A 12,716-nucleotide genomic window follows, 5' to 3' on the forward strand; every position below is an offset into this window, starting at 1 on the left:
GTTTGTGGGTAGTGGGGGTTAAGGACTCCGCACTTCCACTGCAGGGGGCGGGAGTTCAATCCCTGGTCGGGGACTAAGGTCCTGCAAGCCATGAGGCACGGCCAAAAAAAAATTTTAATAAAATTTAAAACTAAGCATTCTATATTAGGACAAACACCAGAGAAGAAACTGTGGCCCCACCCATCCCCACACCACAAAGGCCAATGGGGAGCCTAGATATGAAATATGAAAACATTTTTCAATTAAAAAATTTTAATTACAGTATATTATAACAGCAGTACAACAGGACTCACTCACATATTCATTTGACAAGTATTTACTGAGTGCCTGCCCTCTGCTAGGCACTATTCCACTGCTAAAAATAAAGTGCTGAAGCATACAGACAAGGTCCCTACAGTCATCAAGTTTACATTCTAGCGGACACCACGTTTGAACAGAAATGACTAGAAAAGCATCTTGAAACGTATAAAACCAGATGTCAATAATGGTATCTTTAAATGGATGGGATTAAAATTTTTCTAATATCCTTTTCCATTTTGACTTTCCTGTATAATTAGGCATTGCTTTTAAACTTTAATAAATAATAGCCAAACTCGGGAATTCTCTGGTGGTCCAGTGGTTAGGACTCCGCACTTCCAATGCAGGGGGCACAGGTTCGATCCCTGTTTGGGGAACTAGATCCTGCATGCAACAACTAAGACATAAATAAATATTTAAAAAAGAACAAACACTATAGATAAAATGGATTTCAAAACTGTTCAAGTAACCCACAGGAAAGCAGAAAAAAGAAAACAGAAAAAAAAACAAACAAATGGAGAGAACAAACAGAAAACAAAAAATAAAATATCAGACTAAGCTTTAACACATCAACAATTACATTAAATGTAAATAGTCTAAATACAGGCATCGCTCAGAGATATTGCACTTTTGGTTCCAGACCACCACAATAAAGCAAATACAGCAAAGTGACTCACCCATATTTTTTGGTTTCCCTGTGCATATAAAAGCTATGTTTACACTATACAGTATTCATTAACTGTGCAATAGCATTATATCTAAAAAACAATGTACGTACCTTAATTGAAAAATACTTCATGCTAAAAAAGGCTACCCATCATGAGCCTCATGAGTCATAATCCTTTTGCAATAGTAACTTCAAAGATCACTGATCACAGATCACCATAACATAATAATAATGAAAAAGTTTGAAATATTTCAAGAATTACCAAACTGCGACACAGAGACACCAAGTGAGCAAATGCTGTTGGAAAAAGGCACCGATAGACTTGCTTGGTACAGCGTTGCCACAAACTTTCAACGTAAAAAAACACAATATCTGCGAAGCGCAATAAAACAAGGTATGCCTCTGTATTAATTAAAAGAAATTATCAGAGTGCTTAAAAGCATGACCCGAATATATGTTGTGTACAAGAAACTCACTTCAAATATAATGACATAGGCAAGGTAAACGGAAAAGGATATAGCATGAAAACAATCAAAGGAAAGTGAAAGTGGCTATATTTGTATGAGATAAACTAGACCTCAGAGCAAAGTAAATTACCAGAGACCGAGAGGGACATTATGTAACGAAAAAAGGGTCAATCTACCAAGAAGACATAGTAATCCTAAATGTGTATGCATTATCAAACAACAAAACTGCAAATTATGAAGAAAAAGCTGACATAACTGAAAGGACAAATAGACAAAAGCACAATTATAGTTGGAGGCTTTAACACTTCTCTTTCAACAATTGATGGGACAACTAGATGAAATATAGCAAAGTTATAGAACTCAGTGACACCATCAACAAACAGGATCTAACCAACATTTATAGAATACTCCACTCAACAACAGCAGAACACACATTTGTTTAAAAAACCCAGATAGGGACTTTCCTGGAGGTCCAGTGGTTAAGACTTCGCCTTCCAATGCAGGGAACGCAGGTTCGATCCCTGGTCTGGGAGCTAAGATCCCACATGCCTCGGGGGCAAAAAAACAAAACAAAAAACAGAAGCAATATCGTAACAAATTCAATAAAGACTTTAAAAATAGTCCACATCAAAAAATCTTAAAAAAATTTTTTTTAATTAAAAATTAAAAACCTAGATAGACCATATCCTGGGCCAAAATGAAATCTCCACGGATTTTTTTTTTTTTTTTGGCCGTGCTGCTTGGATTGCAGGATCTTAATTCCCCCACCAGGGATTGAACCCAGGTTCTGGCAGTGAAAGCGTTGAGTCTTAACCACTGGATGGCCAGGGAATTTAAATTAATTGAATTTAAATTAATTTAAATTAAATGAATTTAAATTAATTGAAATCATATAGTATGCTCTCTGACCAAAATGGAATCAAACTAGAAATCAATAACAGAATGACAACAGGAAAATCTCCAAACACTTGGAAACTAAACAGCACACTTCTTGTTCCATAACTCAAAAGGCAGCCATAGGTCAAGGGAAATTTTTTTTAAAATGCATTGAAATAAGTGAATATGAAAGTACAACATATCAAAATTGTAGAACATAGATAAAGCAGTGCTAAGAGAGAAATTTATAACACTAAATGCATATATTAGAAAAGAGGAAAAGTTTCAAATCAATAATCTACACTCCCACATCAAGAATTTAGAAAAAGAGGAGAAAATAAACCCAAAACAAGTAGAAATAAGAAAATAATAAAGAAGAGCAAAAATCAAGGAAATTGATAATTGAGAAGATCAATGGAACAAAGGGCTGGTTCTTTGAGGAAAAAAAAACTGGTAAAAATGACAAACCTCTAGCTGACAAAGACAGACCTCTAGCTGACAGAGAGAGAGAGGGAGAAATACAATTTGCCAACAGAAATGAAACAGGAGCTATCATACAGACCCTACAGATATCAAAAGGATAATAAGAAATATTATGAACACACATAAATTCAACCACTTAGATGAAATGGTCCAATTTCTCAAAAAACACAGCTACAACAATTCACTCAGTATGAAATAGATAATTTAAATAGACCTGTAAGTATTAAGTATTTGTAATTTTAAAACTCCCAGAAAGTAATCTATGGGCCCAGTTTTTCACTGGAGAATTCTACCACATTAGTCAAGGTTCTCAAGAAAAACAGAGCTAATAGACTATATACAGATACGCATAATAGAAGATTTATCATAGGAATTGGCTCATGCAGTCATAGAGGCCAAGAAGTCCCACAATCTGCCATTTGCAAACTGGAGAACCAAGAAAGCCGATGGTGTAATTCAGTACAGACTGCCCACTGGGGAGAGGTGGGGGCCAGGCTGAGTGTGCTGGGATGGGAGAAAGGGAAGGATGCCGCCACTGCAGTAGGGGAAAGGCAGGCCTTGGGGACGTGATGGCTACTTCTGGGGAGCTGAACACTGGGTGGGAGATGGGGAAAAGGCTAATCTCCTAGCTGGGGGCACTCTTCTTTCAGTTCCTCTTTTTCTAGACCCTTGCTTCTTGGAGTTACACACACACAATTCACCCCAAACGCACCTAGTCACCTCCACCAGCCAAATCCTTCTCTACCAGCTCCTGCCCAACCTCCTCCTACGGGAAGCTCTCCTGGACCAAGACAGCATCAGAACTCCTCTTCCTATGGTCACTCAGCACTAACTGGAGGGATGTTGGAGCATCGGTCCCACCTTGGCTCATGCTGCTGTTTCTAGACAGGAGGCTCAGGAATGGAGGAGGAGGAGACAAGCATTGTGCTTGGAGCCCCCAAGCCTCACCCTCCTCTCACCAACTCCCACAGTACTCTCCATTAAAAAACAGCTTCATCCCACCCTCATTCCCACTCTCTGGGGACACACATACCACACGAACACACACTGCAGCCCCCCCACCCAGCACCATTGTGGTTTTTAACAGCTTTATTGATACAATTTACATACCATACAACTCACAATTTAAACTGTACTATTCAGTGGTTTTTTAGTATCGTCACAGAGCTATGCAACCATCAACACAATCGTGTCATTAGAACATTTCCATCACCCCAAAAAGAAACCCTGTTCCCACTAGCAGTTAGTCCCCATTTTCTCCCAACACCACCACCGCAGCACCACCACCGATCTACTTTCTATTTTTATAGATTTTCCTACTCTGGATCTTTTTTTTTTTTTTTTTTTTTTTGGCTGCGTTGGGTCTTTGTTGGTGAGTGCGGACGAGCAGGGGCTACTCTTCATTGCTGCGCAGAGGTCTCTCATTACAGTGGCTTCTCTTGTTTCAGAGCATGGGCTCTAGGCGCTCGGGCTTCAGTAGTTGTGGCACGTGGGCTCTAGAGTACAGGCTCAGTAGTTGTGGTACTCGGGCTTAGTTGCTCTGCGGCATGTGGGATCTTCCCAGACCAGGGCTCGAACCCGTGTCCCCTGCATTGGCAAGTGGGTTCTTAACCACTGCGCCACCAGGGAAGTCCTGGATCATTTTTATAAGTGAAATCATATAAAACGCCATCCTTTGCAACTGGTATCTCTCACTTATCATAATGTCTTCAAGGTTCATCCACGTTGTAACACATATCAGAACTTTATTCCTTTCTATGGCTGAATGATATTGCACGTATAGATACACTCCTTTTTGTTTATTCATTCATCAACTGACATTTAGGATATTTCCACTTTCAGGCTATTAGGAATAATGCTGCTGTGAACATTCGTGCACAAGTTTTTCATGTGAACGTACATTTTCATTTCTCTTGGGTAAATACCTAATAATGGAATTGCTGGGTCCTATGGTAATTCTACCTTGTGAGGAACTGTCAGACTGTTTTCAAAAGCAGCTGCAGCATTTTACAATGCCACCAGCATTGTCGGAGGGTTCCAATTTTTCCACATCCTCTGCAACACTTGTTATCATCTTTTTGATTCTAGCCATCCTCATAGGTATGAAGTTTTACCTCTGTATGTTTTTTTTTTAAGATTTTTTTGATGTGGACCATTTTTAAAGCCTTTATTGAATTTGTTACAGTATTGCTTCTGTTTTATGTTTTGCTTTTTTGGCCATGAGGCATGTGGGCTCTCAACTCCCCAACCAGGGATCGAACCCACACCCCCTGCATTGGAAGGAAAATTCTTAACCACTGGACCGCCAGGGAAATCCCTCTTTGTAGTTTTGATTTGCATTTCCCTAATGATTAATGGTGTCAGACAACTTTTCATGTGCACCTTGCCCATTTGTATGTCTTCCTTGTCTATTCCAAATGTCTACTCAGATCCTTTGACTATTTTTTTAATTGGGTTATTTGTCTTTTTATTATTGAGTTGTAAGGACCGTGGACGATATTGAGCAAAACGCTGATTGAAGCTATTTGCCCAGCGTCCCTGAAGTTTGGCCCCTGGGCAAGAAGCTTTCTGTCTTGCTGGCCTCATCTCCTCACAGCCCTGCCCAGCACATCCACCTCATTCAGGCTCAGGAACAAGGCGCCTCTTCCTGCCCACCACCCCCCCAACCCCGAACCCAAGCAGCTCAGAACAAACCCCTCTTCACAGATGAAGAAACCAAGTCCAGGTGGGAAAGGACTTGCTCAAGGCCACAGGACTGATAAGAGTGGAGCTGGACTCCACCTCAGGTCTGTCCAATTAAACACTCCACCTTGTCCACACTGTTTCTCTGCCCACTGGTTTGTCTGGTCCTGGCTGTTTTCTGGTTTGCAGTACACATACGTTTCCTCCGTTCTCATCAATGCCCTGTGAGGTAGGTCATATAGGCATCAGTCTCCTCATTTGGCAGAGGAGGAAATGTAGGTTAAGAGAGGGGACGTGACTTTCCTCAGCCTCACAGGTAGCAAGAGATAGAGCTCAGGGCAAAACCAGCAGGAAGCCCACTCTCAGGACAAAAGCATGTGATTTCAGGCACCCACCCTATATGCAGTCACACTGCCCAAGTGTTCTGCCTCTCCTCCGACCCAAAGCCACGCCACTAACCAGGAAACTGCAGCAGCCAGCAGTCCACCGGATGGACCTGGGCTTCAAGAACTTGCTCCGGGGCAGCCCCCGCCCAGCACCAGCGGGGCCCTCTGGCTGGGCACTCCCAGCCCTGCCCAACCCAGCCCCAACAGGCCCAGCCCAAGACCTTTGCCCCTGCGAGAAGTAGGACCCTGGTTTCCATGGGCCTCTGGCCCTGTTTACCTCACCCCAGGGCTTCGACCCTTACGGAGGAAGACATAGGCTGCATGCCTGTATTTGAGAGATGTGGGGCAAACCAGAAAAACCCCTAGGCCTGGTTTGATGGGGTTTCTCATCTCGCCTGGAAGTGCCCTAGGTTCCGACTAGATTCCAAAAGCATGTGACAGGGTAGTGTCCCATTATCAGTCATTTATGCCAGGAGGAGGGCCCGCAGGCAGACAAGGTTGCAGGAATGCAAGAAAGTGATGTTTTTGCATGAACTTTCTAAATCAACTTTCTCTTGAGGACCCAGCACCGTTCTGGGCACTGGAGATACGGCAGTTAATAAAACCAGCAGAAACCCTTGCTCGTTTGGGGACCTTCTGGATGTCCCAGTGGAGTTGACATACTAGAGCAGAGAGAGAGAGAATAAAAAATAAGTAAGAAAAATATAGAGTATGATGGACAGTGTTAAATGCTAAAAAAGAATGTAAAGTATAAAAAGGGGACAGGACATAGTGGGGTGAATAGCTGCGATTTTATGTATTTATTTGGCCGCCCCACGTAGCTTGCGGGATCTTAGTTCCCCCACCAGGGATTGAACCTGGGCCACTGCGGTGAAAACAGGGAGTCCTAACCCCTGGACCGATGGGGAATTCCCAGCTGTGGTTTTATTTTTAAATTTTTAAAAATAAATTTGTTTTATTTATTTACTTTTGGCTGCATTGGGTCTTCGTTGCTGCGCGCAGGCTTCTTCATTGCGGTGGCTTCTCTTGTTGCAGAGCACGGGCTCTAGGCACGCAGGCTTCAGTAGTTGTGGCACGTGGGCTCAGTAGTTGTGGCTCACGGGCTCTAGAGTGCAGGCTCAGTAGCTGTGGCGCACGGGGCTTAGTTGCTCCGTGTCATGTGGGATCCTCCCAGATCAGGGATGGAACCCGTGTCCCCTGCATTGGCAGGCAGATTCTTAACCACTTCGCCACCAGGGAAGTCCCAGCTGTGATTTTAAATAGTGTGGTTAGGGAAGGCCTGGCTGGGAACAAAAACATGAAAGGTGAAAGAAAGGAGTGAGCCATGTGGTCTCTGTAATGTCCCAGGCAGAGGACACGGCAAGAATGAGGGCTCTGAGATGAGGGGAAGCAAGGAAGGTGGGGAACAGACCCTCCAAGGCCAACTCTGCAAGGCTCTAAGCAGGGCGAGGGATAGCCCAGGTGTGGGAGCAAGGCTATTGCAGGTAATGTCTCTGACTTCCCACTTTTGCCTGGATCAAACCTCTTTCACCACCGTTTCATTAAGGTGGATCCCGGTTCTGACTCCCCCACCCCCACCCGCCCCCGGCTCAGCAGGAGAGAGGACCAGGGCTCTGTGAAGGGAAGGGACTCAATGGGGGCGGCTCTGGGAGGCGAGAGCAGCTCAGCTAAAGGGATCCGGGGTCACTGCGAGTGTTAAGAGCTGAGAGCTGGAGAGGGGCTAGAGAATCTGAGTTCAGCACTGGCTCAGGGGTGTCTTCTGGGCGTCTTTGCGGGTGGTCCCTGGCTTCCGCCGAGTCCAGACGTCCAGGGCTGGCAACGCCATGGGCCTGGATCAGACCGTGATCCTGCGCTGGGAGCGCTGCCTCAGAGGCCAGACGGACCGAGGAGCAGGTGCGCAGCTCCCGGGGCAGCGGCCCACTCTGGGAAAACAGCCGCGGCCACGCCCACAGTGGGCCCTCCCTGTCCCCGCGGATCCCTGGCAGCTGGCAGCGCCCGCTTCCCCACGCCTTCCGTGCCAACGGCGCTGAAAATGCGGGAGGTGGGAGGGGGAGTGTCCAGCACTTTGTGCTTTTCACCCCACACCCCGTAGAATTCGTTTCCGAGCAGTGGGGAACCAGGAGCGAGGGGCGGGGGCGCAGGTCTCGGCCCCACCCTCTCTTGGCACCCCCCATCCCCGCGCCGTGAGCCACTCCTGGCCAAGTCCTTCCTCCCAGGGCGCTTAGTGAAGGTGGGAAGAGGGGCCACGTCACTGTCCCCAGGCCCGGGAGAGGGCGGCTCCGCCCCTCCCTCCCCCGCCGGAGCGCTGGGCCCGGATCGAAGACTAACCTGCCCCAGCCCAGGGCCAGCCCAGTCGCTGCCGCCCGCCTACAAAGCCACAGGCAGGTGCAGGCGCAGCCGCTGCGCGAACGGGCAGAGCGGACCCTTTAGGGCGCGCGCCATCCGTGTGTCTTTCCGTCGGTCCATCAATTCGGGCGTCAGTCCGTCGGCGCACCGCCGCTCCCACCCAGGCCCCAGCGGCCCCGGCCCCTCGTCGTCCCGCACCCGGAGCCGCCCGCCAGTGACAGCCTTGGAGCGGCAGCCATGTCCATGGGCCTGGAGATCGCGGGCACCTCGCTGGCCGTCATGGGCTGGCTGAGCACCATCGTGTGCTGCGTGCTGCCCATGTGGCGCGTGACGGCCTTCATCGGCAGCAGCATCATCACGGCGCAGATCACCTGGGAGGGCCTGTGGATGAACTGCGTGGTGCAGAGCACGGGCCAGATGCAGTGCAAGGTGTACGACTCGCTGCTGGCGCTGCCGCAGGACCTACAGGCGGCCCGCGCCCTCATCGTCATCGCCATCCTGCTGGCCGCCTTCGGGCTCCTTGTGGCGCTCGTGGGTGCCCAGTGCACAAACTGTGTGCAGGACGAAACGGCCAAGGCCAAGATCACCATCGTGGCGGGCGTGCTCTTCCTGATGGCCGCCTTGCTCACCCTCGTGCCGGTGTCCTGGTCGGCCAACACCATCATCCGGGAATTCTACAACCCGTTGGTGCCAGATGCACAGAAGCGCGAGATGGGCTCCGCCCTGTACGTGGGCTGGGCGGCCGCGGCGCTGCAGCTGCTGGGCGGAGCGCTACTCTGCTGCTCGTGCCCGCCGCGCGAGAAGAAATACACGCCCGCCAAGATCCTCTACTCGGCGCCGCGCTCCAACGGCCCAGGCACCGGCACCGGCACAGCCTACGACCGCAAGGACTACGTCTGAGGGAGCAGCCGCGGGAAGCCTCTACCACTCCCACGAGATGGCGCGCCCACCAGTCCTGCGTGCGGCCTTGCATCGGAGACCAGCCCACCCAGATGCCAGGCAACTCTCTCGCTGGACTGGGAGGGGACCTCCCGGCACCCCCTTCCCCAGCCGCCAGCCCTCCTCGGGCCGGGGAGCGGGATTGCGGAGTCCAGGGGCCAGCCAGCATGGACCATGAAACCTTGCCCCTCTGGAGCGCGGAGCTACAAAACAAGCGCTACTTGTTCGCCCCGTCGGGCTGCGGCCTGACAGCCTTCGTTGAGCAGGGACCCGCAGTCTTGAAAAGGGCCACTTGATATTTTTCAATAAAAGCCTTTCGTTTTGCAGTTGCCTGTGCCTCCTTGTCCCGAGCGCGGACAGGCCTCCACCTCCCTGCAGAGCTCTCCCCGCAAGGGCTGGCCTTGGCTGGATTCTGCTCTCCCACTGCCCGGGATGAAGCTTAGAGAGGGACCGAGTTTCGGTAGCTGAGAAAGTGGGGTTGTAAACCGAGCTGGGTGCTCACTAGCTAGTTGGTCTTTTGGCCTGTTCACTGGGGATTCAGACGATGAAGCCCCAATCTGGAGGGGCGGGCATGAGCGCTTCCGGGCATGGGGGAGGTGTGAGGAGGATTTCAGGGACCCCCTTCCCCAGGGCTTGTGCCTGGAGCACCCGCCCTCCACAGCGCTCCCGCACACCTGAATCTCCCCTGTGGTGTGTGAAAGAGCACATTCAATGCTATGATTTCATATTTGGGAAAGGAGAACAAAAAGATCTATTGTTTTGGTAAAACACACCACCAAAGGAAGCTGAGTGGAATCTTCTCACCAGGAGAAGAGATGAGAGAGGGGCCTCATTTTCTTCCTGAAACCCTTGAGGGAGGGAAAGAGGCGGGGGGACTCAGAACTCTCTGGTGACATGCTAATGCTAAGGTAAACAAGGTTTGGAAGCACTTGTGTCTTGGAGAAGGTATAAGAGGTTCAGGCAGTGGGAAAGGGGGCTGGTGTGCAGAGCCAGGAAAGTGGGATTCCAATGGCTGGGTAGATAGCAAGGTGAGGGGGGAAGTAGCAATGGGGCCCTGGGCCCAGAAGAGGCCAAGTCATGGAGAATCTCGTGAGCAGAATTACAGATTTTGGACCCTCATCTAATGTTATGGGAATCATGGGAGGGACGTACCTGGTCAAATTTACACTCTAAAATAACCTCTCCAGCTGCCCCTGCAGAACTGGGACTCAAGGAGGCACATGAAGGCAGGAGACCATCTTAGAGGCTGCGCAGCTGTACCCGTGTGAGATGATGCAGCCCAGAAATAAAGCAGGGACAGTGGGGTGGGGGACCAGGCCTGACGGGGAGGGGGCGCTGTAAAAGAAGCAAGATGAGCTGGGCTGGAGAACCATTTGGATAGGCGGGGTGAGGGAGTGGAAAGAGCTAGGATAACCCCAATTTTCTGCCTTAGGTCACTGACTGGCTAGTGGTGGTACCATTTACCAAACTAGGACCAGGTTGCTGGGGGAAGATGATGGTTTCACTTGTGAGTGAACGGAGTTTGGCAAGCCTGTGGGACCTCCAGGCAGAGACGTCCAGGAAGTGACTGGACATACATAGAGATCTGGAACTCAGGAACAGTAAACCTGGCTGTTGTTAGCATACATATGGCAACCGAAACCAGGGAAGTGGATGAGGTCAGTCTAGAAACCAAAGAGAAAAAAAAAAGAGTTTCAAGAAGGCGGGCGTTGGCAATGGCATCCGAGGCTGCGGAAGTCGTCAGGCAAGAAGAAGCCTGAAGATTAAAAGCAGCGAGGTGGTCACTGGCAGCCTTAACTAGAGGCGCGGGGGCAGATGCAGTGGACAGAAAAGTGAGTGGGAGATGAGAAGCAGAAACAGAACACGTAGACCATGCGTCCTAGAGGTTTGGGGAATCCAGGCCAGGAGAGCCACTTGCAGGGGAGCAAAGGTCACAGGACAGGTATTTGGGATTGTGGAGGCTTGTAATTATTTCGAAATTATTGTATCTCGAACTTGTTGGCCTGCAGCAAAGCGAAAGCAAAAGGCCCCGGGAGCAGGCAGATTTTTTCAGTAGAATGCTTCACATAGCTCCCAAAAAGTTCTCCTCTAGTTAAGGAACAACAGATATGTTTTTACCCTTTATGACCCGGGGAAGAGGAAGTAGGTTACCATGAACAGTAAGAGTACCCTGGCTTTAGATCCTTCATTCTCTGTGAGATTCCAGGAAAGGACTTGGGGTTGCCATTACTCTCTCTCCAGCCCAGTCCCCTTTGGGAACCAGTCTTCTAGCCTGCGGGGAAGGAAACAGAGTGACGTGGAATATGAAGGTGAGGGGGGCTGCTAGTGATGGATCCTAGGGAGAGCTAGAGGGAGGGGATGTGGGCTCGGGGCAGTGGGTGGGAGGGCTCCATGGGGAGGCCTCAAGGGAAGGAGGCTTAGCCATGGGGAAGTGAGGGGAGGGAGCCCAGTAAGAGGGAAGGGACTCAGAGAAGGGGGTCAGTGAAGGGGAGGGGGCTCCGTGGGGGGAAGTGTCAGAGAGGGAAGAGGCTTAGCAGTAGAGGGGGAGGGAACTGAGATGGGATTTGGGAGTGTAGGCAAAGGGCCAAGGGATTGCATCTGCCTTCACCCACCCCCACGGTCTCTTGGTCAGTGGAACCAGGGAGTCAGGTTGGCCCAAGCCAAAACTGAGGGGCACCAGGTGGCTTCTTTGTCCCAGAGGGCCCTGCAGGCAGGAGCGAGGTTATTCATTTACCACCGGCTTCGGGAGGGCAGCCTGGATGCAACGCCTCCCAACCGCACTGTGGCAGAGCTGCAGCCTGAGGCTCTGAGCCAGCCAGCCCACTGCGGTTCATCCCCAGCACACCTGTCAGCACCCATGAGCCAGAGGGATGTGGCCGAGAAGGTAGACAGACCCAATCAGATCCTCAGGTGGGGTGGGAAGGACTCCCGGGACTCAGACCCTCCCCCGGCTCCCTAGTCTCTCCCCAAGCCTGGGCTCTCCTGGGCTCCCCTGGCAGGTAGTGGTGAGGTATCCTACCCCATCCTACACCCTCCCACCCCAACTCACACACACATCCTTGCCTGGCTTCAGGATCTGTCCTAACTCAAACTCTTCTTATTCCTTCTGGAGTTTAGGGTCTAAACAGAGGGCGTAGAGTTTGCAGCCTAGAGACCACGAACTGAGGAGGGGCCCACGTGAGGGGTCCCAGGAAATCTTGAGACTGCTAGAGAAGAGAAAGCCATTTGGTGTGACTGGACTGGGAGTCAGCTGGGATCCGCTCCTTTCCCTGTGTGACTCGGAGCAATTTCCTTCCCTTCTGGGTCTCAGTTTCCCCATCATTTCAACATAGGGCTTGGACCAGATGATCCATGAGGGCCCCTGTAACTTGTCTTTTCCATCCCCATTTTTATCCTTATCACCCCCTGCAGAAGAAAATTAGTCGGAACCAAATTGACCGGGTAAACAGGGCAGTTCACTCTCTGAGTCTCAGTTTCCTCATCTACAAAATGGGTACGATAATAGCACTGAGTTGTGTTGAGGATTAGCGGAGCCATCCTCTGGATTCCCATGCGGTCTAGTTTCACCCCGTC

At 49.8% G+C, this 12,716-nt stretch overlaps 1 protein-coding gene and 1 non-coding gene across 2 annotated transcripts; both read left to right on the forward strand.

The window, feature by feature from the left end:
- The first annotated feature begins 601 nt into the window (after positions 1-601).
- TRNAG-UCC (transfer RNA glycine (anticodon UCC)) lies at positions 602-674 on the forward strand. Its single transcript has one exon. It is a non-coding gene; the product is annotated as a tRNA-Gly (tRNA).
- A 7,606-nt stretch (positions 675-8,280) lies between these two features.
- CLDN3 (claudin 3) lies at positions 8,281-9,367 on the forward strand. Its single transcript, XM_060123314.1, has one exon. The coding sequence runs from the start codon at positions 8,442-8,444 to the stop codon at positions 9,102-9,104; it is 663 nt and encodes a 220-aa protein (XP_059979297.1). The 5' UTR covers positions 8,281-8,441; the 3' UTR covers positions 9,105-9,367.
- Positions 9,368-12,716: the final 3,349 nt, after the last annotated feature.

Source organism: Lagenorhynchus albirostris, chromosome 15 (genome assembly GCF_949774975.1).
Source record: "Lagenorhynchus albirostris chromosome 15, mLagAlb1.1, whole genome shotgun sequence".
Taxonomy (NCBI): domain Eukaryota; kingdom Metazoa; phylum Chordata; class Mammalia; order Artiodactyla; family Delphinidae; genus Lagenorhynchus; species Lagenorhynchus albirostris.